The sequence below is a fragment of the Diadema setosum genome, chromosome 18 (genome assembly GCF_964275005.1).
Source record: "Diadema setosum chromosome 18, eeDiaSeto1, whole genome shotgun sequence".
NCBI lineage: Eukaryota > Metazoa > Echinodermata > Echinoidea > Diadematoida > Diadematidae > Diadema > Diadema setosum.
Genome location: NC_092702.1, coordinates 10616617 through 10637495, shown reverse-complemented (window position 1 = coordinate 10637495; position 20879 = coordinate 10616617). Strand labels below are relative to the sequence as shown.

The following is a 20879-nucleotide window of genomic DNA, read 5'->3' as shown; positions in this document are numbered from 1 at the left end:
CCAGTGGATTTTGCTCACTTCCTTAGTTTTTTGAGCATTTTAATTGAGATTTGGCAAATGTGACTAATTTCTTAATGAGCAAAACACATCTTTAATCAATGTTGAACAGTGCATTGCCTTGGTAGCATTTTTCAATAAAGAACATACTAAATTATTGTGGAATGAGCTAAAACCCTCAGGTTTAGGTGGAGGTATTAAGCACATTTAGTGATAGTTCTAGTTTAGTGCAGTACAATCTTGAATCATGTTAGAGTGAATGGATCTACCAGTAAGGCACTTCGGCAAATACCAATTGCAGTTTGTAGTTACTGCCTCATATGGAAAATATATGTGTATATATGTATATAGAAGTCATGAAACAAGTTCACGCGGTTGACTGCAGGTTCATCCGTATTTATTGCAACTCTGAGTTTCATGCAACCTCCATGAGGCGCAGTCGTCAGGCAATTATTACTTCGTTTTGACAAAACGTCCAAATAACGAACTTGTAAGGTTTCAAGAACGTTCAGAAAATGTCCAAATGTTAGCTGGGTATGGTCCTAGCCCGTATAACTTGTTATGGTGTCACATGCTTTAAAGCACGTCAATTCAATCCAATGCATTGTTCAATGGTATTATTTCTGGGAAGTAATAATTGCCTGATGATTGCACCTCATGGAGGTTGCATGAAACTCAGAGTTGCGATAAATACGGATGAACCTGCAGTCAACTGCGTGAACTTGTTTCATTACTTCTGTCTAAAGCTCTTCCTTTGAGGATATCGAGCTCTCTTCATAGTAGGATAGAATCACCAAGTGTATATATTGTGTATATATATATATATATATATATATTTTTTTTTTTTTTTTTTTTTTCCAGGCTGTCTATGTAGAAAATCTTTGGAAACAAGGAGACTAGTATATGTTTATTCATGTATTTGTATCCCTTCATAGATCCCACCTGCTCCTGAGACAATTGATCCTGATTGGAAATGTGACCCTCTGAAGGTAAAAACTTGTACTAGTAGATGAGGAATTTTAATCACCCATTGACTCATTCAAATAATTGAGATTTTGTGCATTACAACTTATACCGCATTCACATTGGCCATGCAACTCCACATTGAGCACTTGACTTGTACGTGACTAGTGCAGCACCGATGTCAATGTGAAGACTCGCACACTGCACTGCACCTCATCAACACCGTCTGAAACCAATCCTCCTGCTGACTAGGCTTGACAGCGGTGTCAGTGCGATGCTGATACGAGATGGCTGCCACTGTGAAGTTAACGCATCGACACCAGAGGTGCACAAGAGGCACACAAAAAATTCCAGAGTGGTCAAATTGCTAAAATGGCCAATTTACAAATAAAGCAGAGTTTTTAGTTAAAATATATTATTTCTTTTTCATGTTTATTGATATTATTCATACTTATAATTATTCTATATATTTATTCTATTAGATTTACAGTTAAATTGCATTTTTATAATACAGTGAAACCCCGTTATAACGAGGTCCTTGGGACCGGCAATATTACCTCGTTATAACCGGTACCTCATTATAACCGTATGCATCAAAAACAAAGAAAAACATAAGCACGACATCATATACCCATCAATGAAACTTAAGAACATCCTTTGCATTGTTATTACACTACTATGGATCATTATTATTGAGAGAATAAAGGGAAATTATTTGTGAATTAGACGAAAAAGTAGGGGTTGAAATGATTTATTTCTTCATTGTAATTCTTGTTTGTTAAGTTTTTTTTATCAGCACCAGCGCAAATAGAGTAACATACAGGCGTTGTTTACCGTAACTTGCGAGGTATTTTTACGCTGTTGTTGCACAGCGGGAATGCGATGATTTCATGAATCATTTCGGCTGTAATCTTGTACAATGTGTGATCGTTGCGTCCGAAGGGATTAAAAACGCGTTCTTTATTTTCTTCCGAAAATATCTTCGCGTTTTGTACATCCGTTCTTGAAAAATATGCGACAGGATTGAATGTGGAAGGTTGTGATCCTTTTTACGCAAATCTGTATACCTGGTAGACCATTCTGAAAGCAAGAAAAATCTTCATTGTGAAATGCAGTGTTAAAATTGTGATAATGAACAAACCTAGATTTATTCAAACTAATAAAGTTATTTGTTTCTTTTTCTGATTTAGGTTAACATGCGTCATTCAACTATTTTTACGCTACTGTCACCTGGCGAGATCGCGATGATTTCAGGGTAACATGAAATACCGTTAACTTGCGAGGTATTTTACGCTGTTGGTGCCCAGCGGGAATTCGATAATTTCATGAATCATTTCGGCTGTAATTTTATACAATGTATTATCGTTGCGCCCGAGGGGATTAAAATGCGTTCTTTATTTTCTTCCGAAAATCTCTTCGCGTTTTGTACATCCATTCTTGAACTGTTAAATGCGTTTGTTTCTTTTTCCGAACACCGATTAAGCAGGTTAACATGCGTTATTCATCTATTTTTACGCTGTCACCCCGCGAGATCGCGATGATTTCATTAATTATTTCGGCTTTAATCAAACACACTTATATTCATATTATAATTTGTTAAATGATAATGAACAACTCCAGATCTATTCAAACTAATAGATAGGTTTGTTTCTTTTTCTGAACACCGATTAAGTATAGGTTAACATGCGTTATTCAGGTATTTTTACGCTACTGTCACCTGGCGAGATCACGATGATTTCATGAATTATTTTGGCTTGAATCACACACACTCATATTTAAATTATCATTTGTTAAATTATAATGAACAAATCCAGATCTACTCAAAGTAATAAATGAGTTTGTTTCTTTTTCTGAACACCGATTAATTACGTTAACATCATGCGTTATTCAACTATTTTTACGTTACTGTCAGCCGGCGGGATCGCGATGATTTCATTAATTATTTTGGCTTTAATCATCCAACTCATATTTTCCAACTAGCAAAAGAACTGGAAGTCGGAACTACAAATGGAAAGGATATAATGAGTTGCACACGCATTCTAATTGTCCACTTTTGGCCACAAGTGTCGCTACATGGAAAGTTTTTGGATGCGTTATCTTTTTTTTTTCTCGTTGCGCTGTGATCTGACCTAAGGCCAAAAAAAAAAAAATGTTGCATTGGCGTAACCCGCCCGACCCTAAAAATTCCGCCGACCCCATGTTTTTTTATTATTTTTTTTGCTATCGATATCAAATATCTTGTTGATTGCGATCGCGATCGCACAAACCCGGAAGTGGAAACGGCTCTGGGGATATCGGATGTACGAGGGAGAGATCTAGCATTCAGACTGCGATGTATTGTGCACAGTTTTGCCATAGGTTTCTTGTGTGGAGAACTTACATGAATCTGTATATGTGGGACTGTAATAGAGATCGCCGTGTGCGATGAAAAGATCGTACATATGGGTCAATTTGCATCTATCTTATCTAAGTCAAAATAGTAAAATATGAAGTGAAAACATTCATGATAGGGATTTCAACATCTTTAAATTCTGTGAAGGGGTATAATTCCAGTAATATCGGCCTCATAAATGATTTGTAGAATAGATGAACACAGCAGATTTGGTTCAGCAGTTGTAACTGTTTACTCATGGAGCCATGGTTTACTGAGCTGAGCACGAGTTTTACACGTAAAATGCAGGTAGCAAAAAAAAAAAAAAAAAAAAAAAAAAAAAAAAAAAAAAAATCCGCCCGACCGACCCTATTTGAAAATCTCATGTTACGCCAATGCAACAATTTTTTTTTTTTTTGCCTAATATCACGCACGCGTATCTCGCGAAAAAGAAAAGCGAAAGATTATGTTAATAATTTAGTAGGAACATCATAAGGCATTCCTGTGTCTTATCGCGTGGTTTAGAAGAAAACATGGAAGGACCGGTTCTCTGCAAAACGGGAAAAAGACGTGGATAGCGTGAATTCAGTTTTCAATGTTTCGTTTGTCGCGTGTTTGAAAGTGGCAATTTAGTCAAGAAATGGAACCTCGTTATATCCGATCAAATTGCTTATGTTTTTCTTTGTCACGATGCACCGAAATTGTCCTCGTTATAACTGGAATCTCGTTATAACCGAACTCGTTATAACCGATTCGTTCTGCCATAGATTTACACGCAAAGGAAAACGGGACCGACGCGATCACCTCGTTATAAGCGGTTCCTCGTTATATTCACCGAACTCGTTATAACGGGGTTTCACTGTACTAGATTAGGTAAAATAGCAACATAAACAGCTGGCACATACATGCCATGGAACGGTAACAGTATAGTTCCGTTACACATGCAGTGAAAATACTAGTAAACAGAAGAATGATCAGCTTTTATGCTGCCCTCACATGTACGTGTAGTTTCATGCGGTGTTAATCCGCTTCGATGAGAACACATATAATACGCTGTTGGTGCGCAACTTGTGCGAGACAGTGAGCGCAGTGTGAAGACAATTTAAGCCTCGACTGATGCTAGACCAGTGCGGAACACCGCCTTGCATCAGTCGCGGCTTAAATCTAATAGCCAATGTGAATGCGGTATTAGTAACTTGTACTTGCTTTGACAAGGGGAAAATTCTGCATGGAATAAAAGGATGACATAGAAAGGCAGTAAAACAAGCATTAAAATAAAAATCTTGGTTTGCAAAAGCATTTCTGTCCATCCTCACCCATAAGAACACCATGGAGTGCAACTTATCTGAAATAGATTTATGTTCCAGACATTTTTTCACACCTGTACCTTCATTCTACCGGTATTACAATAGTGTAGACTGTGCTATTGCAGTCAAATTTGCCAAGTTTGTTTGTTTGCTACACACCTGATTGTTTTAAGAGTCGGGGCATTTCTCTACCAGAGGTCTTATTCTGTGATGTGGGGCATATACATAATTATGTACACAGTGGTCATAAATCATGGTATCTAATAGGGGTCATATGTTTAGAATATTAATCAAGTGAAATTCAAAGCGAAAGCTCAATTTTTGCAATTGGACATCAATGAGAAGCTCAGAAGTCGTAGAGTGTAATGAGGTGACGTTTCGTCACTTTAGATATTCTAGAAGATGCAAAACGGTCACAGAAATGCGGCGTTCTGATAGAGCCTGAATACCCCCAATGCGTTAAGAAAGCCGCACATTTTGCCTGACATCACGCACTGAAATTGCGAACTCTGCTCGGTGAATTTGTGTGCATGTCAATGGAAGTACTATGTGACTCTCTAGCTTTATATTTTCTTATTGAAAGCTTGAATGGTGTCAATTTTTAACTTGTAAAATATAAGCAACAATGGAAGAAGATTTCTTTTCCCACCTTTTATTCTACTTTTACTCATATTTCTCAAAATCAAGAGATTTAGATGACTACTGCGCAGTTATTTTCTTACGTCTTTGATGCTAGTACGTCATAGCTTATTCGAGTCATATAAACCCTAGCTCTTATGCAAAAACATGAAGATGTAAGGAAAAAGATTGGTAACTGAACATGTAATGATATGTGTCATGATGAGCTCATGATGAGCTCCAAAAAGCGACAAAATATCAAATAAGGGTATAAGGGGAGATTTTTAGGGACATATTCAACTGTGATATGTGCTGCATCTCACATTCTCAGGCAGCTCGTGATCTCATGTAGGCAATATTTATCCGCGTGGTGTTGCGGCTCTGCACTGTTCGGGCGCAAACCAGCTGAGCGAAGTAACCAGCGCTCGCTAAGCAGGATGTGCATAACACGTGCTTGTATCAAGGAGGTGTGAGTCGGCAAATGTAACGCACCACTTGTTTCTGCATCATTTATGCTTTTCCTATTCACCATTATTCGGCCTAACTTGCTTCAAAATATAAGAAGTGGGTGTGATCTTTGTTTGCTGCAATGTAGAAGGGCCTCATTTTTGTTCATCATTCATGGGGAGGAAATATACGAATGAGTGACATGCGAGAAGGGAGATTGAAAGAAAAAGTTGCAAAGGGAATGATTATGATCAATCAAGTCACACAGTTCCCAAACATTCAGAACCACTTTCATCAGACATCATCACCATTTACATTTGAGCTGAACACCTCAGTAAAATTATCACACTTTATATTAGTACAAACACCCTTGACAGAAAAATTCGTCAGCTTAGATGAATTCTTCTTATCATTCTTTTTTTATGCCTCCGCCACGAAGTGGTGCCGGAGGCATTATGTTTTCGGGTTGTCCGTCCGTCCGTCCGTCCTTCCGTAATGAATTTTGTGGACAGCGTAACTAAAAAACCTTTTGAGGTATCCTAATGAAACTTGGCATGTATGTGTATTAGGGGGTGAAGTTGTGCCTATCAACTTTTGGGTGCACATGCTCAAGGTTAAAGGTCAAAGGTCCAGGTCAAATACGTAAAATTTCACTATTTCCACCATATCTATGTAATGCCTGAAGATATTTTCTTGAAACATAGTGTATACATGTATTACCCAATTAAGATTCTCTGGTGAAAGTTTGGGGTCATGAGGTCAAGAGGTCAAAGGTCAAAAGGTCAAGTAAAATATTAAAAATTCACTTTTTTCTCCGTAACTTGGAAATTGTTCAAGGTACAAACTGTATCTTCATGGAACATAGTATATATACATGTACTGACTGGCAGTGATTATCTAGGGTTCATGGGTCAAAGGTCAGGGGTCAAAGGTCAAGGGCAACACTTTAAAATTTTACTATTTCCCTCATATTTATGCAATGCCAGCAGGATTATTTTTTTTTACACTTGGTGTATGAATGGAGATTCTCTGGAGAATCTGAAAATTGCTCTTTTTTTTTGGCCTCAAAGGTCAAAAGGTCAAAGATGAAGGGAAAGCGCTGAACTAACTTTTTCCTCCATATCTCGGAAGTGGCTCAAGTTATCTTCAACTTTCTACATATTTATGCATGTTCTGCCTGACAGTGATTATCCTATGAATTTTAGGGTCAAAGGCTAGATGAAAATGGTAACAATGTACTTTTCAATACAGAAATTGCACTTTTTCTCCATACCTTGAAAATTACTCAATGCATAAACTTATGAATGGGTCGAAGTCAAGTTAAAGTCCTTAAATCCCCAAATACATGCTCTCCTATTCATCCAATTAAACCTACATATGTAGGTCCGAAAGGAAGGTGAACATTCAACACATTTGTGACAAACTTGTCATTTTAATATTTTGCCAATTTTGTGAAAATGTAATCACACATTGTCCACATGTACTATAGACCTATTTGGAGAATCATGCATTATGGCGGAGGCATACCAGTCGCCTTAGCGACATTTCTAGTTTTTTGGGGGTCCCTTGTATAAAAGGATTCCATGAAGCCAGACGCATTCTCTACAGAACACACGGACAAGTTACAGACCGATCTTTCAGTCAACCAGCACCCCAGCTGTACTGTACAGAGGTTTATAGGATACAAGTAGGCCTAATAGAATGTTATTTGTTGCTACAACGTAGAGAGAAAAAGCACACCACCTCTTTGCAAAGATATTGATTGAGGACAGTAGACGAACTGCATGGTGAGAAAAGAAATAAAAAAAATGCAAAAGAACAAATCATTCGTAATGTTAGGGAGATGTTGTGACATGAAAATAGAGAAACCATCCCCACCCTCACCCCCCCCCCAAAAAAAAAAATGAAACGAAAATAACGCGAAGTTTGCATCGAAGACACGAGAAACAGGCTTGAATGTTCTTTTAGTGCACATCGTCACACAGTCAGTAATCATGCAGCACGAACACAAACACTCACCTTTCAATTGCAGCAAATCACGTAATTAGGTCCTATGTAAAATTATTAAAAATATTAGCAGTCATAAATATTATGATTGAAGAGAAGCGAGTGCTATGATCTACATGTAGATGTGCAAGAAATGTACCCAGAGACTGAAATATTGAATTTATGAGGCTGTGAAGACATGCTTTTGAACAATTTCCCGCTCTTCTCCATATGATACCTATGGAACATGTAGACACTAGGAGACTACATATCCAGTGCGTGACGTCATCAGGCAAGAGCATTCTGGCGGACCATTCAGTGGGGTCTTCCGAACGCTCCGAGGACCGAGTTTTGAATAGCGAATGCGAAATAGCAAAACAGTTTTCTCTCATGATATATGATTTAATACCTTCATTATACATTGGAATTCCCATATTCCAAGTTTTATTGTTATCAAATTCCTATGAATGTCTACTTTAATAACAGGTGAAAGGTAGAGGGCTGCATTCTCTGAAAAGACTCACTGCAACTCTACACGATGCAGCTCAAACTATTGCACTTGTAAGTACATAAAATAACTTGTGACTGTGTATCACAAAACCAACAAAAAGTAACAAGCACTGATTTTGTGTGAGGACTAGAAATAGGTGAAATGGGTCAAACTAGCCAATCTTAAGTTTTTCATATTTTCTGAAAGAGCAAGTCTTCTTCTACATTACGCTAAAGTTTGGGATCATACGTGTAAAGCGAAGAGGAATATTGTTTTTAGCAGTTTTTATAGAACACTCTTTTTAAAAACCCTGTACATACTTTTCACTTTCAACTCTAATAACTTTGGAATAATAATGCTACTGCTTTGAAAGTTGGTAATTACTCATGGACAGAATGTGTTAATAAAGCATGCTTAATTTCAGCTTAATCCCTACATTGTTGTTGCTCTGGTGGTTTACATCCTGGTTTTTGCCCCATTCATCGCACAGCTAGCACGGCTAGCATGGCTTGGTAAAGATTAAGCGCTTGAATAGATCCTGTACTTCAGAGCCTCTTTTCTCACTTCACACTTTACTGGAGTGTGTGCTTTCTTTGACTTTCCAGTATTAGGATAGATTAGGATAGTCAATTTGAATCGAGTTATACATCATTTTAAAGCTTAAAATCTGCTTTTTCAGAATCTGCTCTTAACTAAAAATCCATGTCTGGCAACTTTTTTTGGTTTTGTGATGCAGGGTCACATTTTATTAATATGGAGGCAGCAATTTCCCTATATTTTAAACCTACTTTACACCAAGGTTAACTTCAGGGACAAGTACCTGCTTGCCAACTTCTAACTTTGAAATAAAGCATCTTTAGGATAGGGTGTATTTTATGCAAGTACTGGTAATTGTCATGACTGTGGAGCTGATCATCTAGACATTTTTGTTCAGGCATGGTGAAATTGTGCAGTGCTCAACCCTTTATTGGGAGTTGCTTTAGCAGGATACTTTGGTACAACAAGAATGAGAGTGTAATCCCCAACATTCAAACTTTTTCCTTGTTTGGGTACCTTTCTCCGCAATTCTTGCAAATTTGGAGAAAATTAAGTTGATTTTGAAAGAATTATAGGGATTTAAATTCGCCATCGCAGATTTTGTTGCCTATAGCCTTCATCCTGCAATGCTATCATTTCTGTACTGGACGGCAGAATGTCATATTCATCAAAGTCTCGTAGAAGGAAAACAAGCACATGAACCTGTGGTTTTATTTGCATATTTGGGCTTCAGATGGGTCAAACTTATGGTATGGAAAGTGTGAAGAAAATGACATGGACTTCACTTTAACTGAGGAATGTCCTTAAACTAGAGTTCAAGCACTCTGAGAGCGCAGACCTCCATGAAGCAGTTCATTTCCACCACTTATCTTGTTCTTCCAAAGAGATCAGTGATTTCTGCCCATATGTATGCATGCTGAAAGTCCCCCAATTTCCCAGTATAGAAGCCTCTTGTTACGTCATCAACTTCCAGCTGCATTGCACGCCTCGCCCTAGCAGAAACTATAGCACGCATCACTTTAGTGCACATATGAAAACTTCAAAAAATGTGCAGCTTGAACTCCCAAGTTCATTAATTCTACCTGCCAAAATATTGAAAATCCTTCATAAAATCCATTAAAAAATTCCCAGATCATTTATTTAATTTATTCATTTAATCATCTGTTCCTTGTGTCATTCTCAACCTTTCCTGGAAATTTCATCTAAATCCGTTCACAACTTTTTAGAGTTATTTTGCACACAGACAAACAAACCAACAAAAAAAAAAAATGACAAAGAAAAAAAAAACCCTCCTTTGGCGGAGGTAAAAATGCACAAACTCCCTTGTATGGGAAGGTTGGGGGTAGCCCTCTCATGTCTTCCCCTGCCCCTCCCCCTCCCATGCATAGACTATGGCTACATTTCAAAGATTGACAATTTTTTCCAAATTTGCCACAAAATGTGTGCACCAGATCGTAAACTGCAATTACAAAAATGCAAAATCTTCCTCATGTAGGAGGAGGAGGTATAGGGCTTACCCCCTCCCACATCCTCCTACTTGGTCTCCTTCCACATACCTACTACACTTCTCTCAGATTGACAAATTTCCAGATATTCAAGCAAAAGTGATCGTCAGATCATTGAATTTCAGTTCTAAAAATGAAAAAGTTCCCTCGAATATGTGAGGGGTATCCCCGTCCCACCCTCCCATTGATTGGTCCCCTCTATAGACCGTATAGTACACAGTGGGGAATGACATCAGATTGCTTTATTTCACTTCTAACAAGGAAAAGTAGAAATTACGCGGTGCGTAATATATGTCCCTGCCGGAAGTAGCATTTTGTAGCCAATGTACAATACAGGTCAAAAATCAAGGTCAAAGGTCAAAATTTTGTGTAGAAGTTTTGAAGCCCTCACCTAGTGCCATCACATAAAGCAAACGGAATCGAAATCAGGTTAGAAATGGCGAAGGAGTAGCATTTTGTAGCAAAATGTACAATACAGGTCAAAAATCAAGGTCAAAGGGCAAAGAAGTCAAAGGTTCAAAATTCTGTGTTTATAGAAGTTTTGAAGCCCTCGCGTAGTGCCATCACATAAAGCAAACGGAATCGAAATACTACCCACGTCTGTTCTTTTTCCGTTTTTTTTTTTTTTTGGCCACTTTTCGCCAATTTTGTCAATTTCTGGAGCGGATGAAAGCGGATGGAGCCATCCTCAAAATTTTGCTCATCCGCTGTGTCCTTTCTGCATACGTTTTGTGTACATCGTACATTTTGTGTACTTTAGGCAACTTTAGGTAACAAAAGGCTTCTATATTGGGAAATTGGGCAACTTTCAGCATGCATACGTATGGGTGGAAATCACTGATCCCAATGGAAGAACAAGATCATTGGTGGAAATAACTGCTTGGCGAAGGTCTGCGCTCTTAGAGTGCTTCTCTAGTTCATTATCTTTTGTTTTTTTCTTTGCAGAAACTATCATCGTGCCACAGTAATTATATTGCCATGCAAAAATTATTACATTAGCATGCCACAATTATTACATTGGCATATGTTTTCAAAGCAATTTTTTTTTCTCTCTTTCTTTCTTTCTTTCTTTTTCTTCCCCCTTTCTCCCCCCTTCGGTTCTCACTTTATTTCCTCTACTTCTCTCGTTCTCTCGTTCTCTCCCTCTATTTCTCATTCATGTTTACTACCTTTAGGATGTAAATATGTACAAGTTATATTTATGTTTCAGGAGTCTGTATATATGGTATATTCATATACATAATTATGAATATTACTCGTCATGGTGACCTACAAATTTGACAAGCTATGCTTTTACTTGGGTCACCCCATTTCCGTTTGCATTAGTACCCTATATTCTGTCAATTCATGCTGATATATTACTGTAATACTATGTGTCAATATGTAAACAACAATGCAATGTAAATGTAAAAATGGAAATGGAATAAATAAATTCAGATTCAAATTCAATTCAAATTCAAATTCAAATTCAAATTCAATTCAAGCACAATCATATGCAAATAAAGCCTTAGCCTGGCAGGGTCCTTATTTGGTTGCACTCCATCCCCACATGTTTGTTTGGCATCTTCGTTTGCAGAGCTGCTGCATTCTAAACCTTAGATGATACTGGAACAGCAGCTGCTAAATATTCTTACAGAGTGCTTAAAATTGTTTTTATCTAAAGGTAACTCTTGCATTACCTTCTGATTTACGGTAAGTTGTTAACTTGTCTAGCATCACACTTTTTAACACTGCATGAAGTCAAGTTTCAAAATGTTTGTTGTTCACAGCGCAGTGACAGCATATTGACCTATGACCTTCTAGCTGTCAGACCAACTAATGAGAAGATGTTCCACAAAGCATGCACTGAATTGGAGATTGACATCATATCCTGTGATATTACGACCAGGCTGCCATTTTTCTTCAAGCACCACTCAATCAAACCGGTAAACATATTTTGGAGATGAGGATTATGATGCAAAATGTAGTTAAAAAAGGAAAGCTATCAAATTCAGAAATAATTTGGAATATAACCTTTTCTTTTGTACTTCCCTTCAAATAACAACAGTAACATAAGGGGTGTAATGAAGATATATGTGCAGGTCAGTGGAAGACTTGTGAAGAGAGAGCATCATCACCTCATAGGATCACAACATACACTATGCATGCTTGTGACCTATGCAACTGTTTTATGAAATTGTTAAAGGAGAATGAAGGTTTTGCATTTATCTGAATAGAGAACATTATTACCTACAGTTTGATGTATCTGGCAAATTTTTAGACCCCAAATAACAAAGCTAACTTCCCTTTTAAAATGTAATCATCATCTGCTACAAGATGTGTATTCAGTCTTAAGTGGGCTGCCATTTTGTCTGGGAATACAGAGACCCCCCATGAAGAAATGACAAAAATTGCGCTGTACTGTGAAATGCTGCTAATACCGGTACATGTGAGCTGTACACGCAGTGGTGAAGAACGAGTGCATTCATTCTCGGCTGCTTAATGTGTTGCTTTGTTAGCTCACCTGAGCCGAAGGCTCAAGTGAGCTATTGCGATCTTCCTCGTCTGGCGTCTGTCGTGCGTCGTCCGCCGTGCGTCATCCGTCGTGCGTAAACTTTTTACATTTTCATCTTCTTCTTGAAAACCCCAAGACCGATTTTCACCAAACTTGGCAGGTAACATCCCTAGGGGGTTAGGATCTCAATTTTTTATTAAAATGGGCACCATGCCCCACCCAGGGGGCCTCCAGGGGGGCCCAAACCCCCCAAAATTATAAAATCTGTAAAAATCTCCATGGCAACATCGGCAATGCAAAGCTGAGTCTAGTGGCTCACAGTTGCTACAGCAGTACCACTGATTGTTCACCATGCCGTCTGGAGGGATAGGGGAAGCTGAGCCAATGGGCCAGCCATTATACATGTATATATATGCAAAGGTATCAAATTTGGAAATAACCGATGATATAAATTATAATGTTAAAACACCGAAACTTTTGATCCAGAACAAATAGCACGAATGAGTGAAATGAGAGAAGTAGCATTTTATGGTACTGATTACACTAGCGAAAACGTGTAGTCCACTTATGTGGATATTTTGGAGCTAGATGATCAATTTGATGGTGTAAACTTTTTGATGTAATTCATGCTCTTAAACAAGAAAAGAAAAAAAAATGAAATTTAGAGAGTTGAAAAGGTTATATAATATTTAATAAGAAATATTTCTATGCCTCCGCCATGAAGTGTCGCCAGAGGCATAATGTTTTTGGGTTGTCCATCCATCCTTCCGTCCATCTGTCTGTCCTCCCATCTGTCCTCCCATCTGTCCTTCCGTCCGTCCTTTCGTCTGTAATGAATTTTTTTGGACAGCATAACTTAAAAACAGTGCAAAGTATCGTAATGAAATTTGGTGTATGAGTGGACGAAGTTGTGCTTATCAACATTTGGGTACGTACACTCGAGGTCAAGGTCAAATACTCAAAATTTCACTATTTCCCCCCCCCCCCCCCCTGAATGCCTGAAGGTATTTTCTTAGAGCATGGTGTGTACATGTATTACCAGATAAAGATTTTCTTGGAAAGTTTTTAAAATGCTACAAGGTCAAAGGTCAAGTGAAATGCTAGAATTTGACTTTTTCTCCATACTGTTGTATCTCGGAAATGGCTAATAAATGGTATTATGAAATTTGGTACATATGCATGTACTGCCTAACAATGATTCTCTTGGGAATCTTGAGATCATGGGGTCAAAGGTCAAGGGTCAAAGGTCAGGGTACAATGCTAAAATTCTACTATTCTAATGCTGAATTACACTTTTTCTCCGTACATTGTAGATTACTCAATGCTTGAATCTAAAAAACTAGGTTACTGCACAATGATTCTGTAAGGAATGATTTTGGACGTGGAGTCACAGGTCAAAGGAAAATGTACACATATTACAATTTTTTCCATATTCTGAAAGTAGCTCAAAGTATTATCATGAAAATGGATGTAACCTGTTTAGTTAGGGATTATTTGAAGAATTGTTGGTCAGGGGGGTCATAGGGGTAAGGGTCAAGTGAAAATGCTCGAATTCCCGAGTACCTGCTCTCTTTAGAATAAACAATTTAGCCATCCTTCTAAATGAAACCTAGTTCAAGGAGAGTTAACACTCAACACATTTGTGACAAACATGTCATTTTATTTGTTGATTATTATTTTTTTGCCAATGAAATGAAAATGTTGTCTCAACATTGTCAAGACATAGGCCTACCTGTACTTAGACCTATTGGGAGAACCCTGCATTATGGCGGAGGCATACCAGTCACTGTGGTGACATTTCTAGTTTATAATGATGGAATGACAACTATAAACATTTTTAGTAGTGAGTGTAGGCTCCAGTAACCAATCACACACATGTCCAGCACAAAAACATCATATTTCCCAGGAAGTCTAAACAAAATGGCTGCATACAGCTTCATGCAAGATCTAAGCACTTAATTGTTTGATTTTATGGTAGATTTTCTCAAATATATGTCAAACAAGCCCTGTGGTGTGTTTGGTCAATTCAAAGGTAATGTCAGCTGTAAGAAGCCCTAAACTTGTATTTTAACCCATTCCTCCCGCAGTTCTCGAAGAGCCTTCATTGCCCACAAATGAGATTCTTTTTGCCCGTCGACAGAGAACAGACGGGTTGATATCCACCTGTGTAAAAGAGGTCAAGCTGTACATGTATCCCATTTCCACAGTCAACTACATGTGCTATCAAACAATGAAAATATCGATAGGGCACGAGGTATGAATAGAGTGTGTGCTGATGGGTTCACAAGCTCTTTTGTTATACACAAATGGGGTCAGTGAAAGTCAGAATCTCCTGAGCTCAGCCTTGCTTGCTATCTTCATCATAGGAGTGTTGTAGCAAAACAAGTGCACAATACATTGGAAAAAAGGCAAATGATACTGCAATACATGCAGTTTTCATATAGAAAGAAAACACATTGATAGAAGAAACTCTAATCTTTCTATCAAAGCCATTTTTCTGGGCAGCATAACAGAAGTAAACATGAAGGTTCCCAAAAGAAGTGGGTTAAACTTTCAGGTGTGAGTTTCTTCAGTTTGTCTCCCTCTACAAATTAAATTTGTTAAGATCGCAACTGCTGATCTGTAAATTAACAAACATGTTGGAAAAAAGGAACCAATGGGACTCGAACCTGTCATCTACTGCTTTCCGGGCAGCGACACTACCACCAGGCTGTCCCTGGTTGCCGGCAGTGACACAATGAACATGGAACAAATACCCAAGCTCCGAAATTCCGACATTGTTATGTTAAGTAGTCCAAGGCGGACAAGGCATAGGATAAATGAAAGAAAGATATTATTCAGAGGTTAAACTTTATTCTCCTTTAAAGGTAGGGAATCCCATTTGCATGCCTTAAATGAAGAGTTGTATAAATACAGTGGTATGTTGAAGAGAGTATCATTTTAGAAACTCCCATAAGTATTGAAAGTGGAAGGTAACAATTAGTACGTTTTTATTGACCGTTAGATTTTGAATTGAATTTTTTTCGGGGCTGACCGTAAATTCCAGTACATTACTAGGCTACCTTTGCAGACCCATGCACTGCATGTGTGTCCATCATGTATATTTTGTGAAGAAAGTTCATCAAAACTTACAAACATTTCTATATACATTCTTGCCACACACTCTATATGTTATTTCATCAGCTCTTATACTTTTAGATTTGTGTTTATAGATTAAAAAAAAATACAGAAGACTGCAACAAAAAGGCTTAAGTGTGGCTGACACACAGAACTACTGAGTAGTTGAGTTTTGTGCATTATTCAAATTGTAGATAACTGTTGACTTCCAAATTTCTCAGAAGTGGCCTAAACAAGTCCCCTGAGGTTCACATTTAATGTTTTGCTGCATTTTGGGAGGTCTGTAAAAGGTATCCCCTACCTTTAAGCCTGGAAGTTTCCTTTACTTGATTATATGCAGTTTGATGCCAATGAAACAACACATCCAACTTTCTGTTTTGTTTATTTTACTCTATGCATCAAATTGAATGTGTATATTGGATTGGAGTTGAGCTTAAAGTTTGTACATTCATTCTACACACAGTAGCAGCTAAGCTTAGGTATTTGATTAGGTAGCAGGACCTGGCAACCTCATCATGACAGGATTCCTGTGTATGGGGAAACATAAAATTCATTGCTGGTGGTTAAAAAAAAAAGTATCCTGTTACCATTCCAGTTGTAGGTCCAAACCATACAAAAATTAGTTAGTACCTTTGTGGCATTATATACATGGAATTAACACAGTAACACATCTCCATAAATGTAATGATTGACTCCTTGCACAGCAAGTTCTTAATTTTGACTATTTATTTTGTGCAGGAGGAACACCATTTTAAAATGATTTGATTCATCAATGACAGTGGGTGATGGATGTAAGTTTGATGCTTTGTTATCATATCACGCTGTGGTCAACATTTTAACCACTTTGTTGGATAGCGCAGGAAAGTGGTAAAGCAGTTATGAATGGCCACTTATAAAAACTGTTTTCATTTCATTTTGTTCAGGCAATAGAGAGAGGTGTACATTTTGAAATCTGCTATTCCCCAGCCATAAGGGATGCCAGCCTCAGAAAGAGCATTTTCCACAATGCTCTAACCCTGGTTGCAGCTTGTAAAGGAAAGAATATCATCCTTAGCAGTGATGCGGGAAATGTGAGTATTGAGTGAGTACCAATGGAAGTGAGTTCACATCTACACACAAGAATCTTTGTGTTTTTTCAAAATGACCGTCACTGCTTATATAATGATGCTCTGAGAAATGTATGTTTTCATTTGTTATATTGAAATTCATCATAAGCAAACAAATAATAAAAAACACAGAGGGGATAATGTTGCGGTCTGAATTTTTACTTTGTTGTAACTGGAATTTAGTGTATAAATGTGTTCTTGATAACAGGAGTGCACTGTACAACTTAGTTATCTGTGAAATGTTCAATTTTAGCTTGCTGTGCATCAGCCATCAGCTCAAGTGGGCTTTTGTGACCAATTTTATCTACAGCAGTGGTGGATCCAGGCAGGGGCACAAGGGGTGCAGGCCCCCTCCTATAATTTTTCAAATGTATGTGCCTTTATTCTTTTTATTACTCATCAAATTGCCTTTGATAAAGCACAGGTTTTTATAGATTTTCTCCTGATTACTATACCACCCTCACTGATGATTTGGCGTTCCTTTTTTATGCCTCTGCCACCTAAGTGTCGCCCGGAGGCATTATGTTTTCGGGTTGTCCGTCCGTCCTTTCGTCCGTAATCAATTTTGTGGAAAGTGTAACTGTCATTTCAAGTTTGTTCATGGTTGATCCCGGGGTGCCCTCTTAGAACTGGGACCAAATTGGTCACCAGTTTTTACATTTTTGTCATCTTGAAAATGCAGGGCAAATGTTCACCAAGCTTGGCAAATATTGCTAGGATTATGTAGTAGTGTAGTACTTGTTTTTGCACAAATGGGCATCATGCCTATCTTAGGGGCCCCCATGATGCCTTGAACCCCCAAATTGGAGAATCCTAAAAATTCTTCTATAAAACCAGAAATGCTCTATGAAAGAGGTAAATAAATAGATATGTAGAAGATAAATTTGCTATACTCGGGTTAGGGCTAGACCCAATGGTTCTTTGTCTGTGTTATGGTTATGGATCAGAGGGCTTGTATACTTCAATTGTGTCATTGAAATGAGTTGCAGTTGTAATCCATTTGTTGCATTTTACTGGTAAATATTATACATGTCAGTAGATAACTGATTATGTAGCCAGACCAAAAACGAAAACAAAGCAAAATAGAAGAATACGTAGATGATCTTTGTGCATTTTGTTTCATTCAATTTTTTTTTCTTTCATTATGATAGGTGATGGATCTCAGAGGCCCACATGATGTAGCCAACCTGTATCCTTGTCTAACGTTGTCAGATGCAGGTGTATTTTAATAATCTCATTTGCATGCAACTTTTTGTTATGTAATACATTCATTTTGTATGTTTGTTACCTATCTTAACATTATCACTTAGTATGACTTTAAAAATGTAAAATTGGTCATTTCTTTGAAATTATTTAGAATGAATACCTCACCCCCCCCCCCCCATATCAGAAAGTTAAGATTTTATGTCAGTTTGTGGGATTTGCTGAAATTTAAGCATGTGTCTACTCAGGGAGGTGTTACGTAAGGAGAAGAAACAAGAATCTCTCCTTTATACCCATGTTCCATGCCGCAGAGAAGTTATGCGCTCTATCGCAGGTGTTAATGAATTACTTCTACGAAAGACATGCAGCATTTATGTGTGCATCGTTCCTCGTTCACCGTTCACAACAAATCGAACGAGCAGAAGTTCGTTATCCCTTAAAATATATATTTTATTTTTGCAGCAATAATTGTTTGTGTAGAGAACAGTACATGCAACCAAAAATCAGAGAAAGATTGGACCTTTTTAACTGTAAAATGCTATTAAACATGCGGTCACATGCATTAGCCAAATACTTAATCTGAAAGATTTCACATTCAGGTAATGCACTTGACAATAAAAGAAAAAAAGAAAAGATAAATAAAGAATAAATAAATGTGCTCAAGATGGTTAAATGCTCACTTTTTGTGCATTATTGATATTCTTTTTTTTTCTGTCCTGGGGTTTTGATAACAAAAAGATATGAAGAAAAACTGAAAAGATTTGCTCTGTAACATACAGTCAACGTCGCCTATAAAGTCGACCAGATTTGTGTAAATACATGTCATTATCATCGCACGCATAAATTGGAAGGTTTTTTTTTCTCCCCTGTACGTAGTTCAAACATGGAAGTGAAGCATTCTTACATTCTTTCATAAGTATACAAAGGAAAATACATTACTGTTCTAATAGAACACTACCAACAGTCCAATTCAAGTGAACCCTAATTGCTCCTCTATCCTTGATGTCCAGCTGAACAGAACATAAATTACACGTACCAAGGTAGAGGCATTCTTGTGTCCTCTTCACTTTCTTGATGATGATTCATGCATGGTAATTAATGAATAGATGTGATTGATAATGATTACGAGTTATCAAGAGTGAAGAGTGGAGATACATTGTAAATACGTGTTATTTGCCCACACACTTACTCTTACAACGATGGTTGTAACTGCGTGAAAAGACATTACATGCAACACGTTTCAATTATTACAGTCCAATAATCAAGCTTCAAGATTCTTTTTTGCAAACTCAAACAAAACAAAAACACTACATATAACATATTGCTACAGTCAGCAGTGATTTAATGGCCAATACAAACAAAAAGGCATTGCATGATGAAATTTCATCAGGATATGTAAATCTGACAACAACAAAAATGACTTAGTGGAAATCAAATTTTGCATAAGTCAATTTGTTTTCGTCGGTCCTAATAGATTCGACTTAGGCAAGGTTGACTGCATTACCAAAAAGTTCCAAAGAGGATTTCACCCTAAAGTTCCTCTGCAATACAGGTTAAAATTGTTAAAATCAAGAACCTCTCATTTGGTCTCCATATCATGGTGGAAGTGTAGTGGCTGAGTGGATAAGAGCGCACGTCTCTGAATCACATGAACGTGATTTAGGTTTGTGGGTTTGAGGCCAACGAAGTCCGACACATTTGCCCTTCAGCAGGGAATGGAGAGTGAGCACTGACAGTGCTGGCTGGAAATAATGTATCCAGAGACTGGGAGTAATGATAGTATGAATGCACTTTGAGTACTCAACAGAGTAGATTTGGCACTATAAATTCATATTGTTACCTCTGCCAAGGAAGGAGGAGGTTAAGTGATCATCGACATTGGTTTGTCTGCAAAATAACTCAAAAAGTTGTGTATGGATTAAAATGAAACTTGCATAAAAAGTCAATATTGACTCAAAGGAACACCTCATTCACTTTTAGTAGTGATACGGGAATTTTTATGGATTTTTTAAAGGATTTTTGAAGCTGTGCGTACTAGAGGTTTACATATGTGCACTAAAGCGCAATGCCATGCTCTGCTTTGGCAAGGCGCCGTGCAGTGACGTAAACAAAAGGCTTCTATATGGGAAGTCGCATGCGTGTAATACCCCGTTCCCACTGCCAATCAGATCAACTCGATCAAGCGAGATCAATCCCGATCACCTATTTTTACCAGAGCAATCCCGACCAAATGCTTGATCGTCCTTCAACACGATACCTTCCCGACCGCTATTCGATCTTTTACGATCCACATCCGACCATTCTCGACATCTCCAGAATCTCTCCTCGACAACCGCATAGATCTCTACTCGAACATCCCGATCTACACACAATCAATACACAATCGCTACATGGTCAATACTCGATTTCTACTAGACTTTTTAGACCAGCTCGACATGACTCGATCAGTGTAAGATCTTGCATCGAACGGGTCGGCAGCTTTGTACAGTGATCGAGTGAAAGAAGAATTGGTTACAGTATTTGTTTGGTTTTATGAGACAACTCAGTATTTATGCTTGAATACGGCGTGGCCCAAAAGAGTGCTATAAAACTGACTATTAATTGCAAAAGCATGAATGAACGAAAGAAATGATTATCTTTAGTATAGGTTTTACCGGCCAATTTCCCACTTTTGTCAGTCCATTTGATAAAAGGTTCATTCAATTTAGCGAAAATCCTCATCACTGCACATTCTGTCA

At 37.8% G+C, this 20879-nt stretch overlaps 1 protein-coding gene across 1 annotated transcript in view; it reads left to right on the top strand.

Moving 5' to 3' along the window:
• LOC140241855 (ribonuclease P protein subunit p30-like) overlaps window positions 1-20879 on the top strand; it is a 59203-nt gene that overhangs the window by 26827 nt on the left and 11497 nt on the right. The window contains exons 3-7 of the mRNA XM_072321606.1: window positions 933-986; window positions 8176-8250; window positions 11991-12146; window positions 16756-16902; window positions 18090-18127. Coding sequence (XP_072177707.1) covers window positions 933-986; window positions 8176-8250; window positions 11991-12146; window positions 16756-16902; window positions 18090-18127 — 470 coding nt within the window. The remainder of the gene's footprint in view (window positions 1-932; window positions 987-8175; window positions 8251-11990; window positions 12147-16755; window positions 16903-18089; window positions 18128-20879) is intronic.